We start from the raw sequence: 22,385 nt of genomic DNA on the forward strand, positions 1-22,385 counted from the left end.
ATGGAGGAGATCATGAAATTTTAAGAAATTTGCAGCAGATAAACAGTCAATGATCCATGCAATAGTATTAGCATCTGATTATCACAAAGTTAGATCTGCCTTTGCAGCAAACTCCAGAACTAAACAAACAATAAGTCAAAACCCATATCAATCAATAATCATGTTTCTGCGTGAATCCAATTGGCAATAACTAAACATAATGACCATTCTGTAATGTGTGTCTATATATACACACATACAGATTCAAGACAGAAAGTTAGTAGCATGCTTAAAGAAACAGCAATTCAATCAAGAATCCGGCGTCTGCTGTTCCAGTCCACCGCTGAACACCACAGGTCCTCATTGTAATGTACATGTATATATATGTACACATACAAGCTAGGTCCTGTATATCACCAGCAGGAAATCTGCCAAAACAAAGTAAACAACTATATAACATACTCCATCTAATTCTATTCCTTGATCATTCTATTAAAGAAAGAAAAGTGATAGACAAGGGGCATTGATCTAATTTATAAAAACTGAACTTACCGTAACGGATAACTGTATGACCCAACACAGAATCCTAAATCCTTTTTCAAAGTAGTAGTTTTAATGGTTATCTTCTTGATGATAAGAAAGGCATATTGAAAGAGATAGCTGGGCCTGTTGACACTGCGACCGTTTCAGATGGGTCCCGCCGCTGGCGCACAGCGATCGCACCGCCTCACATTCTTCCGGACACATCTCCGACACCAGACACTGCGCCAGCGCCCTGTTCAGGTGCCGGCAAGCCGAGTCCCTCGCCAGACCGGGTGGGAACCGCCGGTGACACTCGTACGACGCTCGCTGCAACTTCTCGCATGAATTCATGCTTCCACTGTCTATGAACCAATCAATGTCAAGTTGAGAAGGTGGACGAATAGGAAACAGAGGATCCGGTAAGGCGCCATTGGAGACCGACAGATATGACAACGTTGACTTCTGGGCCTCGGTTAAGGGCCCATATTGATGATGAGTCTTAATCAAAATGGGCCTTATTAGCGTCAGCTGAAAATAATATCTCTCACATATTTTTCAATTTAATTTTTTTTTAGATTCTAATAATCATGAACAATAATTTAAACCAAATGGCTTATTCTTAAAGACGTTATTGAAAAATAAAACGATAAAAAGTGCTCCTACAAAATCTCTCTCTCTTTTTATTTTTATTTATTTATTTTTTTCTTTGAACGTGGAATAAGAATAGTAGTGTACTATATATGTATGTGGGAAGAAGAGTGGCAGTTTGAGTTTTGGCTAATGGGCTATGCACTATCATCTATCTACACAGACCTTGTCCTAGTAGGGCATGAAAGTCTTCGTGGGGCTTTATTGTGAGTTCTCCATTACAGCTCCACCATTTCTAATCGGTGAGTTTCTGGTTGAATATGCTTTCAAATTTCTATTTCTATGACATTTTCTATGTGGGTTTGCTTAATTTGTGGATTTAGTGGGATATTATAGTCTGGGTGGTTTTTGCAATTTGGCAGTGTTCTGTTTCCCGGGTTTGGAATATTCTTTCCATATAGACGGTTTTTGGACTATTTGCTTTAATCTGCTTCCGATACCCTTTTGGTGTTTTGGTTTTGTTTCATCGAATTCAGCTTTCTTAGTTAAGTGGGTATCAGGGGTTTTCTTGTTTTCGCAAGTTCCTCTTCCTCAGCTTTCCATCAATCTCATTTTTCATTTCATTTGTCATTTGCTTTTGCTTCAGTTCAGATGCTTTTATTGCGGGTAAAAGGTGATATTGTTTTTGTAAGTCTGGATTTATTCTATGAAATTTCCATTTCTGGTGACTTGGTTTTACTTATGGCTACACTCTTTTATCTGGTGACTTTGAATAGGGTTCATATGATCTTCTTTAATGTCCACCTGTTTACTTACAGCACTTCATCACTTGTTAGATTAACTGCGTTGGATTTTAATTAGCAAATACTTCAATTTATGTTAGGCCTAGGGTTTCTACTTGGCAACCTGGTTCTGTTAATACTTCTGATGATCAAACATCTTAACATAGTATGCCTGCCTTTTATTTCCAGGTTCTTATGACCAAATATATTCATAGAATTGGTTCTAGTGTAAGTTCTGCTTTTAAAAGCATTAATTAAATATCTTGTAGGAGGATTGGAAGATGGACAGGACCAGATTGGATTTAAGATTTCATCATTCTGGATCAATACAATCCGAGGAATCTGCTTTGGATTTGGAAAGAAATTACTGCAATCCTCCTTATATGCCTTTCTCTAGTCCATCATCACTTCAACCATTTACCTCAGGTGCTCAGCATTCTGAGAGCAATGCTGCTTACTTCTCTTGGCCTACTTCAAGTAGATTAAATGATGCTGCAGAAGATAGGGCAAACTATTTTGGAAACCTTCAGAAGGGAGTCCTACCAGAAACTCTTGGGCAGTTGCCAACTGGGCAGCAAGCTACCACTTTGCTTGAGCTGATGACCATCAGGGCATTTCATAGTAAAATATTGCGACGCTTTAGTCTCGGTACAGCTATTGGTTTCCGGATTCGGCGTGGTGTTTTGACAGATATACCAGCTATTCTAGTTTTTGTTGCACGGAAAGTTCATAGGCAGTGGCTCAGCCACGTACAGTGTCTACCTGCTGCCCTTGAAGTAAGATACTTTGGTTCTTTTGGCTATAATTTGATTCTAGTCTTTTAACTAAAATGTCTATTGCCCTGCAACTTCTTTCCCCTCATTTTAAGTGTGTAAAATCATGCACAAACATAATTCTGGTCAAGGTCCCGTTTGGTTCAATTTCCTCTTCAATTTATATCTTATTCTCACTTAATTACTAGATAACTGTTGATTTGTAGAATTGCATGCTAACTTCATGACCAAACCACCTCCAATCTTATTTTAAATTTGTGGATCTTGAATCCTACTTCTTTGGTAGAAAATGGAAATTCACTGCTAAGAGATTCAAAGTGGGAGAGAAAATGTTCCAGATAAGATATAATCTAGTCCTATATTTGAAGACTCCTTTAGTAAGAAGTGAAGGACTAAGGTAGGAATGGAATTATAATTGATTCAAACATGCACTAAAGAAATTACTTCCTTAAGAACCGAACCTGTTGGAGTGGGTGGACATAGCTTCTTCAATATTATTTAATTCTGAAGGTTCCATTGTTCAGGAAGAAGAAACTAGATGACGAATTGTTTCTTCATGATTTCAAGTTTTTTTCTTTGTTCTCTATCTTTGTCTACCCATCTATCCATTTTTCTATCTATGAATCTTTATCATATAAATTGTTCTACTTGAATAGCGCTCTAAAATACTATGCAACGGGCAGGGTCCTGGAGGCGTATGGTGTGATGTAGATGTTGTAGAATTCTCATATTTTGGTGCTCCTGCACCAACTCCTAAAGAACAATTATATACTGAGCTTGTAGATGGCTTGAGAGGAAGTGATCCATGCATTGGTTCTGGTTCTCAGGTATTTTTTTCCTCTTCGAATATTCCACTGTTTTCTTTTAATGCTTGTGGAACAATGAGGAAGAACCAGTTTCCCTGTTGTGGATATATTGTTTTCATTTAAATATATTATTAGTTCTCTTTTTTAGGCATATGCCAGTAGTTGCTGTGTATATCAGAACGGTTAATGCGAATATATGGCATGGGATTGTATGACTTCTGCCATATGCCATTTGATTGAGATTTAAGTTAAAGCGCTAGCATTTGCATACATGAGAGTTGCTCTGTTGGCATTTCTTAAATATCTTATGTTAATGGAGATAAAACAGAGAAGGAACACATTTCATTGCTGTTTGGATTTTAAAAAAATAGATAATATAAATGGTAAGTGTGGCTTGAACCCTTGAGCTTCAAGTGAAGAAGGCGTGGCATAATCAAATGGACGAAACCGATTTAGTTGGACACAACAAGTTAGTATTACGTAACAATGCCACATCCTGTACCCAAAACTGTACATTGTTATTGTGACAGATTTGACCCAAGAATGAAATTCTAGGTTATTTTTTTCAATAAAAGAAGAAACTACATGAATTTTTGGCTTATGCACACACTTTATTCATAAATTCTATTCTGTCTAAACTTTAGCCAAGTAAATTTCAGGAGCCAAATATGTCATCAACCTAAAAAGAGGCAAATATTTGTTTATGCTGCTTGCCTATCCCAGCTGAGGAACTTAAATTGGGAAACAGAGTTTCAATTGAGATGTAGAGGAAAGAGAGGAGAGTGAAAAATATCACTTTGGGCTTCTTGGCGCTTGTTGTCATGATTAGGAATTTTTTGTTTCAAAAATTTTGATTGTTGTTGCCTTGCTAGGAAGATAAGTAATCTATGAAAGCTAATTATTTTCTTTAAGTTGAGGTTCTTGTGATTGAATATAATGATAAAGAGTTATATACTCCTGTATATAAAAGAATGCAAAAGTACTTGCATTTTTATGCATTCTATAAGCTTCAATCCAAGAGTCAAGGCAAGAATTTTCTTTTGCTAAAGCTCCGTAATGAAGGAAATCACCCAAAAGTGATAATGTAGTTTGGACCTTGCATCTTTTTATCCAACATGCTACTATATCGGCAACATGATGACCATGGGCGATTCTAGTATTGTTTTATGACACTATGGGCATCCCACCCAAAATACTAGAAAATGGTACTGTTTTTTAGAGTCATTGAACCACAAATGCATATCAAGACATTTTTCATTGTACTACACGTGTGATTTGGGATGTTGCATTGAACATGTAATAAATAGATTGTTCCATGTTTGAATTTGTAATGTTTTTGGTTAATTACCTTGTGTTCAATTCACCGTAAGGTTCTTGTTTACTTCCAATGCAGATATGACGTTGTTAAAAATTGTCGTCCTAACCCCCAAGCCCCCATCAAGCCTTAGTCCCATGCCCTTTCCATCTACTTTACTTCACAAGCCTATCAGAGACACAATCATTGCATTGCATGATGACTAGAAGCTCTCTCCAAGTTACAATTTATAGGAATTCAACTTCTTGTAGAAGTCTGATACCTAAACAGATTGATATTCTTAGTGAAATCTTCCTATAAAGCAAAATTATAGTCGACTTTCATAATTAAAAGATTTTTTCCTTTTACGGGACTGATTTTTATTTAGTTTTCTATTCAAACTCTGTCTAATGTTCTCTTATTTTTCTTAATTCTTATAAACTAAATCTTATGAATAAAATTCAGAGAAAACAAAAGATTTAATAACAACTTTTCATGGTATCAGAGTCAGGTTCTCTGAACTCTAAAACCCTTTCTTTCCCTCTTGTTGATTACCAGATACGAAATGGTTGTGACAAGAATCGACTCTTTAGAAGTCACATCTCGGTCTGATGAAATTATTTTCATTAAACCATATGAATCGGAAGCCTTTTAAATTTTCGTCACCAGCTACAAATTAAATGGAAGCAATTACATTCAAAATTTTCAATCGGTCAAGATGTTTATCCGTGAAAAAAGGGAGAGAAGATTACCCCACCGGAGAAGTCACCAAACCGAGTGTAAAGACGCAAAATTTCAAATTTAGAAGGTCGATAATAATCTAGTCATGTCATGGCTGATTAACTTCATAATAAATGATATAAGTGAGAATTTCTTGTTGTACAGGACAACACATGAAATGGGAAAGCAGTTAAGGAATTCTACTCGAGCAAGGAAAACATATTAGAAATCTTTTTTCATTGAATTTAGCCTCCACAACTTGTGGTAAGAAGATCTATCTGTAAACTAATACTACTGTATCCGTGACCGCTATAGGAAATCAGGTCATACTCGTGACAATCATTGAAAAATTCATAGAAAACTAGTTGGTTTGAAATCTACAAAATTGGCCATGAAGAAAGAAAGGAAAATCATGTCTCTATTGATGAAACTATCTCTACTAAGGAATCATGTTGATTTAGCAAAGAGCAGATAGAAGACCTCCAAAAAATGTTCTAACAAAATTCTGGCAATAATAACATAGGAGTTGGGACAACAACCATAAAAGGTAATTTTTTTCATACTTTCAAATGCTATTTCAGAAAATCAAGATACTTGAATCATTGAATCAGGGGCACTTGACCACATGAAAAGAAATAAATTTTGTTCTAAGAATATATAATTCATGAAGAAAGAAGGAAAATCAAGCTCTTATTGATGAAATTGTCTTCACTAAGAAATCATGTCGATTTAGTAAAGAAAATATAGAGGTCCTCAAAAAAATGGTCGTCTATCAAAATTTCGTCAATAACAACATAGGAGTTGAGACACAACTGAAAAAATGTAATTTTTTTATTGTTCCTAATGCTATTTCAAGAAGTCATTATACTTAGATTATTGACTCTAGAGCATCCAACCATGTGAAGGGAAATAAAATTTTGTTCTAAGGATAGAATTTGTGATATGAGAACCTCACCATAAAAATGACATACGAATCTCATTTAAGAGTGACCAGAATGGGTGGTACCTCCATTTCAAAGGAGCTAACCTTAAAGGGAGTGCTTCATTGTACCTAATTTTGATTAAAACTTGTGATCAGTAAACAAACTTACCCAAAATCATAACTATATTGTTAAATTTTTCTTAACTTAATGAATTTCAGAATTTGGATTCAAGGAGGACGATTAGAAATGCCGAGTAGTACTCTAAGCTCTTTTTCTTTAAGGATAGTAGACCTTTCAAGAAAACTATCCTGTAACGTGGTATGTGTTGAGTCTTAAGAGAGTTCAACTCACGTAGATAATCTTAGTACAATTATGTTATGATATTATCAATTGGGATACACAAACTTTGTATACCTTATTAAGTTGTTCCATTATTCATTCAAAAATAAACACTCAAAAAACTTCTATTTTGAAGTATGTCAATTGTCAAAATATACCTATAATATATATTTCATGTCCTACAAAGTCTTTAAACCATTTGCTATAGTACATAATGATGTTTGGGACCATCTAGAATTAACAATATCACTGGTGCTTGATGATTTTTATCATTTGTAGATGATCATACAAGAATTACATAACTATTCTTTGTGAAAGGAAAATTAGAAAGTTGGCCATATATTTCGAAAATTCAACATGGTTCGAATTCAATTCCAAATAAAAATGCAAGTATCGGAAACAAACAATGCAAAAGAATACTTTGAAAAAGAGTTGGGTATGTATCTTGAAAAAGAAGAGATTGTTCATTAAAGTTCATGTCTTGATACCCTTCAACAAAATGGATAGGAAAAATAGACATCTCTTGGACGTTGACTAGTCCCTTATGTTCACAGCTCAAGTTCCAAAATTTTTCAAGAGGAAGTCGTTTTAGCTGCAACCTATCTTATTAATAGAATACCTTTATGGGTACTTGAGTTTCAAACACTCTGCCAAGTCATGCTTTATAATTTCCTACCACTTTACTTCTATCTGCCATACCTATCAAAATCTTTGGTTGTTCAATTTTTGTTCATATACACAACTATTACACAAGCAAACTAGATCCTAAATTAATAAAAAAGTATCTTTATTGAGTACTCATCAAACCAAAAGAGACGTAAGTATTATTTACCAGTCACTTAGAAATTTTATAACTCCATGGATATCATCTTTCGTGAAACCAACTATGCTACAAAATTTGTATTAAGGGGAAGAAGAATACACAAGAATCCCAATTTTTGGACTTTATTAATGAATATCTTCATTCTCCCAGATTAAATCTATTCAGTCTCCATAAGACGCAGATCGAAATGAGACACTTATATTTAAATCTACTCACCCCATTGAAAATCTTGACCTTCGGGTCTATACCAGAAGGAACTAGAACCAAGAAGAAAAAGAGTCATAGCCATCTTATAAGAGTTATGAATCCAATGTGGATCCAGATCCAACATCATTGAATACTTCAAATGATACAAGTTTAGATCTCTCTCTTCGATAATCTGTATAATGATTATAGACCTATTAGTCTAAGAAAACAAAAGAGAACATATACTGATTATCCAATTTTTAATTTTCTTTTATACAAAAATCTGTCTTCAACTCACCAGACATTTATTGACAATATTAATAAAATATAGATATCAAGGACGATACATGAAGCATTAAGTGTAACCGAATAAAAAAATTACAATCATAGTGTAAATCCAAGCCTTAGAAAAGGATAAGTTCTATGAAATAACAGAATTATCACAATGAAAACACACAATCGGTTGTAAATAGGTGTTCACCGTCAAACTTAATGCTGATGGTAGCATCATTAGGTTCAAAATTCAATTAATAGTGAAAAAGCTCCACTCAATCTAATGAAATCGATTATTCGGAGACATTTGCATCATTAGTAAAGCTTAATAATGTCTGGATTCTAATATTCCTAATTGTTAATCTAGATCGGTTATTATTCCAACTAGATATGAAGAATGTTTTTCTTAATAGAGAACTAAAAGAACAAATTTATTTGGAGATACTACCTGGTTTTGAAAGTCAAGTCACTAACAAAAGATCCTTATATAACCTCAAACAATCTCTAAGAGTATGGTTCGACAAATTTACTAAGATAATCAAAAGATATGGATATAGTCAATGTTTATCAAGCATGATTCTTCAGGAAAAAAGGTAATTCTCATCGTATATGTAGATTATAAAATAGTTAAAGGGGATGTCACAGAGGAGATACTCAGACTAAAAAGTTTAACTAAAGAATTTGATATTAAAAACCTAAGAAATCTCAAAAAATACTTCTTGGGAGTGGATATTGCTAGGTCAAAGAGCTCCATCCTGTACTATTTTTTACATTACAACCCAACAAAAAGAGGGTTCTAGTAGAACAAAGAATGTCGAGCCAAGAGCACCTTTATTCCTATATAATATGAAGTGGTGGAGGTCAAAATCCAAAAGGAATTTCATTTTCTTAGCATCTGCAAGTTGGCTCTGTCATGTTTATATAGGTGATGTTGCTTCTAGATTGGGTGGGAAAGCACTGTTGAAGTTATTTGAATTATAGAATCGTTTGTGGGTTCGTCATAGAAAGTTTTTCTAGAAACAGAAAGGTTGATAGGTCCTTGTAAATATTTGTCTACGTATGAATTATTTTGTTTATTTAACTCTTGAATTTATTGTATGAAGTTGGCCATTTATCCCATTCATAATTAATTGGATGACTAATAAAGATGACCTTATATTTTTTTCTTTCTTAATTTTCTTTTTTAGTATATAAATTTTTTAGGGGAATACTTTCACACTCTTTTTAGTGTTCTTCATGCTCCTTGTAGAATCAATCTCTAGACGGCCATGTTGACTCCCTTTTTGCTCTTACTGTATGTAGGTTGCTAGCCAAGAAACATATGGAACCTTGGGTGCCATTGTAAAAAGCAGAACAGGAAACCGACAGGTTGGTTTCCTCACAAATCGTCATGTTGCAGTTGATTTGGATTACCCAAGCCAGAAGATGTTTCATCCCTTGCCCCCTAGCCTTGGACCTGGTGTCTATCTGGGCGCAGTGGAGAGGGCAACATCATTTATCACTGATGACCTGTGGTATGGCATCTTTGCCGGAACAAACCCAGGTAATCCAATTCCACATTATAGAAGATTATTGATTCCAGGATCTATTTTTGCAATCCACATGCACTTACCTTCCTTTGCTTTTTATTAAATTATATATCATGCACTGGTATGTAGTATCTTGCAGTTATAGTTTTATATAATAGAAAAGGGGGGGAACTCAGATCACGTGAGTAGCAATTTTTGCTTCTTTAGGGGCAATTTTTGCTTCTTTTTTACCACTATGAATTTTTCCAATTAAAGTTATGTTGGCTCATTGATTATTTCTCAACTGGGAAGTTTTGAAATGCTGTTAAGTCTTGGGATTAAATGATAAACCTCAGGAAGAAACCCCTTTGTGAACTGATGAAATGCTGTTAATATACATGGTGGAAAAGAATCTAGACCACATTTGGTTCAAATGCCAATCCTTAGAATGTGAATATGAATATAATTGAGATGAGGTGAAAATTTGAACGAAAATAATATTCTAATTCTATTATTTCAAAAAAGAAATTCTAATTCTATGTTGTATTTAAACTAGTAATCTTTTGATCACTACTTTTACAAGTGAAAATAGAAAGCAATCATTCTAAATTTAACATAAGAGTGGAAGTTATTAAGTATGAAGGAATGATGAACATTATGATTAGATTTCATATACAAGTAAATGGGATTTATGAATAGAGTAGGAATAAAATAAGTTTGAATTAAAAGTGACATTAATGAAGATTAGGATGTCATGCTCACAATGTAAAATTTTGTCCAGAGAACTGTACGAAAGTTAACCCTGTTGAGAACAATTAACCAATTATTAGTACCACCTGAAGGAGAAGTATTCTCTTTTTTCGATCTTGATTGGATAACTTCCGAAAATGATGCATTCTTCTTCCCTTATAGAAAAGGTCAAAAAGATATACTCTCATCTTTATGTTAGCCTCTGACATTTTCTTCTAAATTTTTTCCTTTTAAAGAACTAGTATATCATTTTTTTTTATGAATAGCTTTACGGTAAAAGATACTTAGCAGTTTTTAACTTGGAGCAACTATTTCAACTTAATTTCTACTATGTCAATTTAAGAAGAGTCGTGTGTTGCATAAGTAACCACTGAATTGGAGTAGGGAGCCTTGGTGCAGCGAACTTTGTTTGAGAGATTTAGTGTCTCAACATGGGCATAGATGTAAAGACACTTACCTAGATCATCTGCTCTCCCGTTTTTCTTTTAGTTGTCTAAAATGAATAATGAGAAAATATTCTTGTCTCAGTTTGAACTCTCTCTCAGTAGTTGTCTCTTGTATAATAAATAAAATATTGTCAGGACTTGCCGTGGACTCGTGAGTGATTCACCAAAACCAGAATTTGGAAAAATGTGGAGTTTAAATATTTGTGGCTATTTTTGAGAAATTTGAAAGGTTGAGGCAGATTCTGAAATTAAAGAAATAGAGAGGACAGAAAGGAAATTTCAGAAAAGAAAAAAGACGATTTTTGAAAGAGGGAAGAGAGGGAGTTGGGGAGAGAGAGATAGTGTCGGGGAAGAGAGAAAAGAGAGTTTGAGAGAGGGAGGAGAGTCTTTAGAGAGAGAAAAAGAATATAGATATGTGAAGGATTTAGAGAGAGACTGGTTTTAGAGAGAGAAAAAACTGTTAGAGAGAGAAAGAGACTGTTAGAGAGAGAAAATGCAGAAATGTGGTATTTTATTGCTTGAATTCCATGAATACATGGTTCGATCCACAATCACTTATTTATATACATGAATTGGTGTAAATTTCTTCATTTGGATTCACCAAACATCTCCGAAAGTCACCGTTCGGAGTTTGGGACGTGTTGATTAGAGGAAGAAGATGAACAGGCGTGAGCCGGTTCAAGACTGAAGCAGGTGCGGTTCAGCAGAGAGAGTTGGCTTGGTTCGTGCAGCAAAGACAATGGTTCAGAATGGTTCGACACTTCAGTTTTTCGGTTTGCTTCAGATGCTGCCACATAGCTTTCAGATGGGGATTCTGTGAAGTCAGATTCATTTTTCTCTTCCTGCTCCTTATTTTTTTAATTCTCCGTAGCTTGGCTCATTCTGTGGTGTTTGCACCTGGTTCTCAACAAATATTGTGCGCACTGGATTTCCTTTGGATCCTGAGTTCTGATCCTCACACAAACCCACTATCTTTTGTTTTCCCTGCAGAAACATTTGTCCGGGCAGATGGAGCCTTCATTCCATTTGCAGAAGACTTCAACATGAACAATGTAACTACATCTGTGAAAGGCATTGGTGAAATTGGTGATGTCCATATTACAGACTTGCAGTCTCCAATTTACAGTCTCATTGGAAGGCAAGTGGTCAAAGTTGGAAGAAGTTCTGGCCTGACTACTGGGACCATAATGGCGTATGCTTTGGAGTATAATGATGAGAAAGGCATTTGCTTCTTTACAGATTTTCTTGTCGTTGGTGAAAACCAGCAGACTTTTGACCTTGAGGGTGATAGTGGAAGTCTTATTCTCTTGACAAACCAGAACGGGGAGAAGCCGCAGCCAGTTGGGATCATTTGGGGAGGAACAGCCAACCGGGGACGATTGAAGTTAAAAGTTGGTGAAGCACCAGAGAACTGGACCAGTGGAGTTGATCTTGGCCGCCTTCTTGACCTCCTTGAGCTTGATCTTGTTACCACCAGTGAAGGACTTCAAGGTTTATATTTCTGAACCACTATCCCTCAGTGTCACGCTGTGGTAAATTATTATCTGTCAGCACATTTTTGTCTTTTTCATTGTTTGTAGAGGGTTGTAGGACCGAAAGGAAGGTTACCTAGTAATTTGAGTGGATGAATGTTCAGTGAAACATTTACAGTGGTGCTAAGCCAAATAGTGTTAAAATGCTTTTGCCATCGACAGATTGGTGTAGGTGTGGGTTAGATGAGCTGGTTATGTCAAAGTAAAATAGCTTTCTCTTTTTATTATGGCTATTATATAGAGAAGCCAGAAGGCAATATTAGAAAACATGAGCTCAGGAGGAAGGTGTAAGACTTACAAGAACGTAAAAGGAACCGAACTGTGAAATGCTGAGTATTTAATAATCTTTAAGTCATATTTCACATCTTATTTCTTTTCTCTTCTTAGAATTGGCTAAAGTTGTTAACATCATGCAACTGGGTTGGAATTAGAAAACTAACATTTACCTTTGTAGTTCAACTTATTGCAGGCTTTTGAACCATGGGCATTAGCCCTACGGTTAGCTCTTTCCCTCTTTCTGTTACTGTCTAATGCAAGAAAGAGTTCAGAAAAAAGAAAGATTTTGCAACAAGGTCTTCGTGTAACTTGTGTTTTTTTTTTCTCTCCACTGTAAAACAGCTGCTGTGCAAGATCAAAGAAATGCTTCAGCTGCAGGAATTGATTCTACGGTTGGGGAATCGTCTCCCCCTGAAAGGGTGCCATCAAAAGACAAAACTGAAGAGAACTTTGAGCCTCTTAACCTAAATGTCCAGCAAGTTGTTGTTGAAGATGATTCCAGGCAGGGAATAACGCCACCAGTTTTGCCCTTTGTAATTAAATTAGAAAATGGGGTTGAAACAACTACGAATGTGGAGCATCAGTTTATTCCTAGCTTCACTAATGGATCTCTGGTCCATCATCAAAACAAGGGTCAAGAGAACCAGGAACCAAAAAGCCTCTCGAACTTCAGGAATCGCTCTGATGAAGGAATCTACGTGTCTTTGCAGTTAGGCGAGCCTGAACCAAAGAAAAGAAAGCAGTTCTGAAGAACAAAAGTGAAAGGACTAACGGAATACATCTCAGATGACTCAGAAGAAGCTACATCATTTGAGTTTCAAATTTTACCCTGTAAGTATCACGTTATGAAAAGAAATAATCTTCATGCATTTGATTTTATGAATAATCATATTACTCATTTTTCTGTATTTTTGGCCTTTTATGTTTCAATTACCATTACAATGGGTAGATTAGGCATGTGAAGGGTACATTTGTGTAGTGGAAAGGGAGAACCTTTAGGCATTGGCTATCCCAAATATTTTACTTCTCTGAAATTTTATTCCCAATGTTCAAATTGTTGTATCATAAGATCAGGCGCCCCTTTGAAGGGTTGTAATAACAACTATTGAATAGAGTTTTGTGTTAATTGGAATAACTCAATGTTGTTCATGTTCGTAATTTAATTTATGTGCAAGCCAAGTTTAACTTGAACATAGTTTGGGCAAGTTATAGACCTATTGCAGGTTTCATTACATTATGTTTTACAAGACTGTATTGTGTCTATCTTTAAGATTGTGTTATTTTTATTGTATAGATATCATTTTATTAGTGAAATATATGAATTTTCATGTTAATAAAATTTCAATCATATTTGAATTCCATAATAATAAACTTTATCTTCTCACATGTGAATCTGAAAAATTATTAATTTAAATTGAATATAGAAATGATTTGAAATTATATTGGTATTTTTATTCAAATTTTTATTATATTTATATTTTATTGGTTGAAATCTGGACCAAATATATTGTAGAAAGGATTTCAAAACAAGTAAATTTCTGAATGTATTTGAAAAACTATCTCTGAGCAATGACTCATATTCTTTTCTATTCATTTTTTAATGATTGTTGTTATTTGATGTTTCATAGATTGATGATTGTGCAATTATTACATCCATGTTACCAGTCTAAATCTTGCCTTTCCTCAACAATTGAAACCTAAGAAACTATATTTTGTCCTGTTGTATAGAATAAATAGAATCACCACTTAAAATTAATAGATACCTAAAATCAGTTAAGTATTTCAATTGTAGATAAATTAAGATAAATACTTGGTACTTAGGGTGTAATCCATATGTTGAAACTAATGCATATTCTTGAATCTTCCTATATGTCTTCTGTCTCTGTGGAATCTAGCTCTCTGTCCTATGGCTTCTTCAATTGAACTGTAATCAATTTATTTCCCCAATCTTTTCCTTTTCTTGAATCATTCATATAACATTTGTATCAGTGCTTGATCTTTGCATACGCAAAAGTCAGTAAAGTTGATGATTTCGTTCGATAAATGAATGAACTTGAAAGTCAACTAGAAAATAAACTCAAATGTAAACTAGGTGAGATAGAAAAAATGATAATCAGTAAAATGAAATAACTGGTACTGCTAGTAACATGGAACCAATTACCTAACAATGCAATAGAGCAGATGAAGGTGGAATAGAGTGAAAAAATTTGGCCAAAAGTTTTCAGAGGAAGAAAGAATTAGAAGAAGATGGTCTTACGCATTGTACTAAATTGGAATTTCAATATCTCAACATAGAAAATGCAAAAGGTTGGAGCTACCAAGAAGAGAGATTCTTTACTTTGGATGGAACTCTAGAGTAACTGAAGATGTAGGTAGCTTCAGTGTATTTGGAGGGACAAGCATTGGAGTGCCATTTAATAATATTCATGAAACCAAGGAAAGACAACAATTGGCTGAGGTGGGACGAGTAGTTGGGGTACTTCCATACTTGATTTGGAAATCCTTCGTTTCTGGACTCGATGAACGATCATGCAAGATTGAGACAAGAAAATTCTTTATTTGAATATTTTCAAGCATTTGACGTTCTTGCAAGTCAGTGTCTAATTGGCGCTTGAACATCAACTTAGTCTATTCTTGGCAAGACTTAAATTAGAATTGGAAGCTTTCATGCAAATACATAGTAGACATCTATCATACATATAATTTACTAAAACTACATAAAAGAGTTAATAACATAGTATACTATTGTTATTCGTGGAACCATAAATTTTATACTCAGATTTTTTATAGAATACATAAATTCTAGCAAACCCTGGCACTAGAATGGATTAAAAACACCTTTAAACCTTCTCTTTTCACTAACAAACCTATCCTAAAAAGCCAACACAATACTACCCAACCATTAAACTATAACAGTGCTAAGAATATTGCTATTGACTATCGTACAAGAAGTAATAAAGAAAAAAGAAATGGAAGTACTGCAGGAGATTATAAAAAATACAAAAGTTGAAAAAGTGTTACAAGAAATCCCAAATATTACTAATTAAATAAGATTAGTGGGTAGTTACAGGAAACGACAAATTCACATATTGATTGATTCTGATAGTAGATAATTTTCTAGATTTTAGATTCACAAAAGAATTAGATTGTATATGACATTATATTAAACTGATGATGATGGAGGTAGCAAGTGGTTATACATTGAGAGGAAACAAATGTAGCAAGAATTTTCAATGTTTCATCCAAGCGCATTGAAATAAAACATATTTTTTAAGTAATTCTTTTCAGTGACAAAGTAGTCTTATGAGTAAAGTGGTTATCATAACTAAATGATATTGTTCAAAATTTTAAATAACTCAAAATGAGCTACTTAAAAAAAAAAAAGTAGATTCAACTAATAGGATAAGATGAAAGAGATATTAAACAAATTTCTCAATAAAAAATGTCCAAACTTTTAAAAATAAATTAGTGGAGCATTTAGGTTTGGTTCAAAAAATATATTCAACGAAAATACTCAAAGAAAAAGAGCCAAGTAAAGAAGAATCTTTAGAAAAGCTTGAGCCAACAATAGACTGATATTTACCACCGAATAAATCATACGACCACGAAATAATATTCTATTAACCTATTAAAATAGTGAAAATTCAGCCTTACAAACATTCGAATGAACGAAAGTATTAATAGATTTTTTGTTCACACCATCTATTGCAATAAATAATTATCAAAAAACTTTTGTAACTAATTATATAAGAGATTTTGGGTTATTATTGAGAATATTAGATTTTTACTAGATGATAGGTAGTTTCAAGTTTCAATATTTGTTTGAAATATTCAATAACTTGATGTATAATAATGAGGTTTATTTTTTATTTATTACTTTGTGCAATTATCTATCCTTTGTAGGCAGGTTTGGCTGACATTCTTTGAGCACATTTAGGGCTGATCTTATGTTCGATGTACATCTACTAGTGATCTTATTCTTCACATCTTCATATAAAATGTGCACATGAAAATATTCTTCCTTACCGGCCCAAAAACCATTTCTTTACTCATTTTTCAAATGGCACCAGAGAGACTTGTTGAACAGTTTTAAATTGCAATGTTTTCAACGAACTAACCGTGGTGATTAGTTCCTTTACACTAACCTGACTCTTAACTTCTTGAAGGATTTAAAGGAGCATTAATGCTTCAACTTGAGTTAGTTGTTGGGTATTCAGCTGGCCACATTGATTTTGCATGCTTTCAGGTTCAAGAAATGTACTCTTTATTGCAACAATCTTATCAACGATGTTGTTGTGAAGAAAGGAACGAAAGAAGCGTGCAAATGATAGATTTTGTGGGTTGAAGGTTGTATTGATAAAGCATGGTCTCCGAAGGGAGAAGGAAACTCGTGAGGAGGGGGGAAACCTCATACAGGAGTCCACATACATATAATGATAAAGCAATTGTTTTGTCATTGTAGCTATTATTGTCGTAGCAATGATGAAAAAATATATATATATATATCTTAGTAAAATTTTTATTGTAATTAAATGATTTAATTAAACATATATTGGAATTAAATATGTAATTATACTAGTTCTAATTAAAAATAATTTTATTAATTTCTCAATTAAATATCATATTAATTACTTAGTGAAAAGTTAAACGTACTACCTATTTGTATAAAATTGTTTAACTAAAAAGTATACTGAATAAAAACTTTGTACCAATTACTTTATTATTAGGAAATTCTAAAATATATCAAAATTATATTAAATGTCTAAATAGAAATTCAATATCTCACAATTGTATTACTTACGTTTTAATTAAAATACTACTAGAACTAAGACTTTCTAATTAAACTAATTGTTTAGTTACAAATTCTATTAAAATTAAATTCAACTATTTAAAAAAATATCTTAGCTGTTTAATTAAGAATTCAATTATGATTAAAATCTCTAATTAAAACTCCTATCCAAATTAAAAGCGTGCTACAAATGTATTAGTTAATTAAAAATTATACATATAGCATTCACACTTATCAAACTAAAATTAAATGTTTGTCATGCACGTGTAGTTGAAACTTTTATTGAAATTAAAGTACATTAACAGTCTAACCAAAAAATGTTGAAATTAAAATTATCTAATTAAAAATTTTATTGTAATTAATATTTTATGAAATAGATCGAAATTAAACTTTAATTATTGACAATATAATGTACTATCACATTGATCTAAAAGGTCTTTGCCCAAGAATTTTCCATATAATAATAAATTTTAATACAACAAAATAATATATTATATATATTATACTGTAATTTTATATGTTATAATATTATCCTTTTTTAAAATATATAAATTATATAATAAAAAAATTGGACAATGAAATGTATTATCTACCATCCATTTTATTTATATAAATAAAAGACATACTTTTTTAAGGTAATTCTTAAATATGTAAAAATTATTTTGGAAATTGTATCTGATTAAAAATTCAACTAAAGTGAACATTTAATTAGAAACTTTACTAATCACCTAATTAAAATTTATATTTAAAAAAAAAAAAATCATTTTATATTATGTGCACGGATATGAATCTAGTTATGACATAAACTTTAATATATAATTTTCCTTTTTGGTCAGATTACTTTATGTGAAAATAAGAGCTATACGGGTTTGAATTAATGAGTAAACAAAAAAAAAATACTACTAATATTTTGAATATTAAATTTAATTAAATCTATAAAATCTATTGTCAAACATAATTTTTTAAATGTAATTAGAAGAAAAATTAAATGAAGTAAGAGACACCATCCGTAGATATCTCCAAATCATTAGACTTGTGAATATCCATATTATTGCTGCAATTACTCATGTCTTTCGTAGATATAATCGTGCAGTTTTCAAACTCTATTTGCAAAGATTTCAACCACTATGCAAGCCTTAACTTAATAATAAGACATATCCCCATCTCATTTCTAACCAAACAACATAAAAGAGAACCTCAATTACCTTCTTGCGGCCCTCTTGATTGCTAATGTTAGGCCGTGAAGCAAAAAATTGGCTAATAGTTTGAGGGCTAGCCTAATGAATTTTCCACCACCATCAGCAATAACTTTAGATTTTCTAAGGCTAGACATAGTTAAGGATGAGATGATTGGCGGGCTCCCATTTGCTTCGACATAACAATAAAGCATTTGTAAAATTCAATTTATACTTGTATTTATTAAGATAATCAATCAACAAAAAAGACACCCTTCATTAGTTGTCAAATAAAGATTAAAACCTTTAGAGGGGCTTTAGCATGTCAAATCAAACTCTCACTCTTTTATAAGACTTAATAAAATAAATATATATATATTATAATTGTGTCATTTCTATATCAATTTGTCTCGTGTAATTTTCTTTCCAATCAAATATTCATATTTAAAAGTAATATTTTAGATTTAGTATTCATCCTCCCAAAAAATTAGATTATGGATAATAATCTCTCTATTCTTAGTTAAACAAAAAAAAAATTTAAGAATAGTGACTTTAATAGGGATGTCACCATACCACACATCATACCAAAATTTAATATGTATATATTTACTAATTGTTCAAATCAGACTTTCAATAAGTCTTTACCATTCTTATTTCTCTGAAAAGTTGTCTTGATAATACATTTTTATACCCTAGAGGCATAATTTTCACTTATCTTAATCATGATAACACTTATATCTATTCGCCACGACCATCCATAATGCACTTCCAAACTCACTTGAACAAAACAATATTATTCATGGCTCTCAAATTGATAAGTCCTAAGCCCCCTCCCCTTAAATAAACACATATTCTCATAATTGACCATATACGTTATCTTAATACCATTCACAGTTTAAAACACTCATAATTTTACTAAAAATGATGGGTTAGTACCTACACATATTTAGTACAGTCAAATTACTTAATAATTTTCCTCTAATCTCTATCTGTATATAACAGAAACAGTACTAATATCTATTTATATATAACAATAGTTGCTTACTCCTCTATTAATATGTTAAAAAACTATTGATTAGTTCTATACATATTTATTACAATCAAATTACTTATTCTTCCTCTAATCTATATCTATATATAACACAAATTTAGTACTAATCTCTATTTATATATAACAGAAATTCAGTACTCATAAATTATTATAGAGGATCAACATTCTCAATCTATACATACAAAAATCAATAATGCTTATAATAGATAACAAAGAAAAAAAGGCATCGAATTGAATTTTGTTCAAACCACAACCTCACAAATCTTCAATGTTATAGTTATATGCATGTATTATATTTTATGAATACAACCAAAGTAGAAAATAAATTTATCGAACATATCGGAACAACTTCACAATTTAAAAAAAAAAAAAAAAAGGATAGCCGTTTGTATCAAATCAGTTTTAGAAAATATTCAAGAATGGTTTGTAAATTCACATATTATATTTAAATTTATTTTAAATCTTCTAGTTTATTGAAAGTAATACTTGTTAAAATCAATAAACACTTCAAATTATATTAATATCAGGAAACATAATTAACATAATTGTTTCAAATGGCAAGCTAAATTAAATTTCAGAAAATATTTTCAAGTATAATGATTATTTGAAGCACCAAAATCAACTTGAAGATTATAAAATTTTCTTTTTACTCAACTATTTACATAAAATCATGAAATAGAAACACAGCTTAATTCAATAAATTCTTTACTCAAATGCTGTTATATATAGTTTTAGACCTTGAATTGTTATAAATTTTAACGAAGTAAAATTTCGTTTGTCTAGACCTTGAATATCGTACAGAATGTGGTAAAAAAAAAAGATAATTTTTTTTTTTTTTAAAAAAAAAGAAACTCTGGAAATATATATATATATATATCATATGAAAAATAATAAATCAAAATATTAATTAATTAGTGGTGAAAATTGAGAATCTAATCTGTTTTGAAAGGCAGGTGGGTCATAAACACCAAAACTGGTCCCCTAACAGTATGTGTCTACAAGGCAAATTGCAACCAAATTAATTAAAACTCTTTTGTCCCTGTCTATACACTCTCAAAAAGCTGTATATTATATGTGTGTGTGTGTCACTATTAAATTGACATATATTTAAGTATTTATACATAGATTTAGATTGATAAGTTCTAGAGAGCTTCTATTTTATGCATTCCCTTGAAATTATATAGAGTTGTATTTTTGCAATTATTTGCATTGGGGTATATGTATATACAATTTATCGCTATTAATCGCATTTTACATTATGGTCTAACAATGGTGTTATATATGTTTTATTTTGTATATATTGGGAAATTGTTTAACATGATCATACTATACTGCATCTATAATACTAGTCAAGATATACATGTATATGCTGCACACAAAAAAGAAAGAAATTAATAGACAGATGGAAGCAACATTTATTTCATTTTCAAATTTTCTTAACTAATCAATTAACTATGTACACCCAAAGTTGTATGTTCAATATGTATGTATATTATATAACTCATCTTCATCATGATTGTATATGTTCAATCTGGGAAAGATTGACACAAGCAAGAAACATATGTATATATACACACATACACATAAACAGACACAAGCAAGATGTGTATATTTAATATATATATATATATATATATGCACACAAGCAAGCTGTCGCATCGGTGATAATATGCATATGTAGCTTACACATCGACCATACATATACAGAGAGATTTTTTACATGTTTTTTTCTGGATATATCTGCAAAATTAATCCAGTACCACATAATCAAGAAGAACTTAAGTTGGATCAAAACGTTTTAAAGGAACAGAAAGGAGGAGTTTTTGTTGAAGGAAAAACTTACCGGGATTAATGAAGCTGCCACTGAAGATCACTAAATTGCAGGAGCCGAATTTCTTTAGATCTTTTTGGTACTTGTTGGTGAATGAGTGATTGAAGCTGCAAGATGACCTGATATATGTTTTCTGTACGTCTACATACAACCGATGTATGTAAATATATATATATTTATCTCTATATCAGGAAGGTAATTGTTCTTAATTTCTATATTACCCCCTTAAATCTTCCTAACAACCAACAGAAAACTTCCCCTCAATGGAAAAACAGTATAGATTAATACATACAATCTTCCTACAAAAGTATTACACACGCACACGCATATATAAAAGTTCCTACATTGATCTTAGTATTTACGTGTGTAAATACATATATATATATACACACACACATAGATAGACAGAATAGATTTGATTTTGATTTCTGATTACCAGATCATGCTGGCAGCTTCAATCTCTCAAACCAACACATGAATCTATATGCCGTAAATGACCCAAGACGATGTGCGAGGTCGGAAAGTAGAACAAAGCTAAAAGCCCTTTAAAGGAAGCAGAGAGAGAGGGGGGGGGGGGGGGGTGGGAAGAGGGAGAGGTAATCATATTTACATATACATATATATATATATATGTATATAAGGGTTGAAAAGGGAGAACACGGCACGAGGCATGCATGTTTTTAGGTATAGGAATCCTCGTGACCCTCTTCTTCATCGTCAATATATATATTTATATATATACATAAACGCAAACTGTTCCTCCTTTTTCTTTTTCTGTAGCATTTAATGGTGGCTTTTGGTCCTTTCCTATTTACAGCTCTATATTGACACTGACCTCTTCCCACTCTCCCTCTCCTAAAAAGCTTAAAATTAGTCATGAACGAAAATTCAAGAGGGGACCAAATTAATCTACCTATCATCTCTAAATTAATTATAATTTAATAACTCTAATTTCTACCTAAGTTAATTAATTAATTTATACAGGCTCTTGTAATTAACGAACAGGGTTACGCACAGGA

General features: G+C 32.3%; 2 protein-coding genes across 6 annotated transcripts; one reads left to right on the forward strand and one right to left on the reverse strand.

The window, feature by feature from the left end:
• Positions 1 to 39: 39 nt before the first annotated feature.
• LOC110808769 (cytochrome C oxidase biogenesis Cmc1-like protein) lies at positions 40 to 22,182 on the reverse strand. 4 transcript variants are annotated; one of them, XR_015817167.1, is made up of 3 exons: positions 21,803 to 22,180; positions 21,379 to 21,507; positions 40 to 407 (listed from the first exon to the last, which is right to left on the reverse strand). XR_015817167.1 is itself a non-coding variant. In XM_022034376.2 (2 exons), exon 1 carries the CDS (start codon positions 850 to 852, stop codon positions 592 to 594), a length of 261 nt encoding a protein of 86 aa, XP_021890068.1. In that variant the 5' UTR covers positions 853 to 929; the 3' UTR covers positions 40 to 407; positions 532 to 591. The 4 variants fall into 4 exon arrangements, 1 of the variants encoding a protein (XP_021890068.1); XR_015817168.1 differs by lacking the exon at positions 40 to 407 and adding an exon at positions 896 to 1,029 and having other exon boundaries at positions 21,803 to 22,182; XR_015817166.1 differs by lacking the exon at positions 40 to 407 and adding an exon at positions 21,145 to 21,275 and having other exon boundaries at positions 21,803 to 22,167.
• LOC110808764 (protein NARROW LEAF 1) lies at positions 1,143 to 13,683 on the forward strand. 2 transcript variants are annotated; one of them, XM_088213768.1, is made up of 6 exons: positions 1,143 to 1,391; positions 2,141 to 2,647; positions 3,328 to 3,471; positions 9,311 to 9,551; positions 11,703 to 12,203; positions 12,863 to 13,683. In XM_088213768.1, exons 2-6 carry the CDS (start codon positions 2,153 to 2,155, stop codon positions 13,267 to 13,269), a joined length of 1,788 nt encoding a protein of 595 aa, XP_088069894.1. In that variant the 5' UTR covers positions 1,143 to 1,391; positions 2,141 to 2,152; the 3' UTR covers positions 13,270 to 13,683. The 2 variants fall into 2 exon arrangements, with proteins under 2 accessions (XP_088069894.1, XP_088069893.1); XM_088213767.1 differs by lacking the exon at positions 1,143 to 1,391 and adding an exon at positions 1,492 to 1,776.
• Positions 22,183 to 22,385: the final 203 nt, after the last annotated feature.

Source organism: Carica papaya, chromosome 2 (assembly GCF_054855325.1).
Source record: "Carica papaya isolate Zhongbai chromosome 2, ASM5485532v1, whole genome shotgun sequence".
NCBI classification, from domain to species: Eukaryota; Viridiplantae; Streptophyta; class Magnoliopsida; order Brassicales; family Caricaceae; genus Carica; species Carica papaya.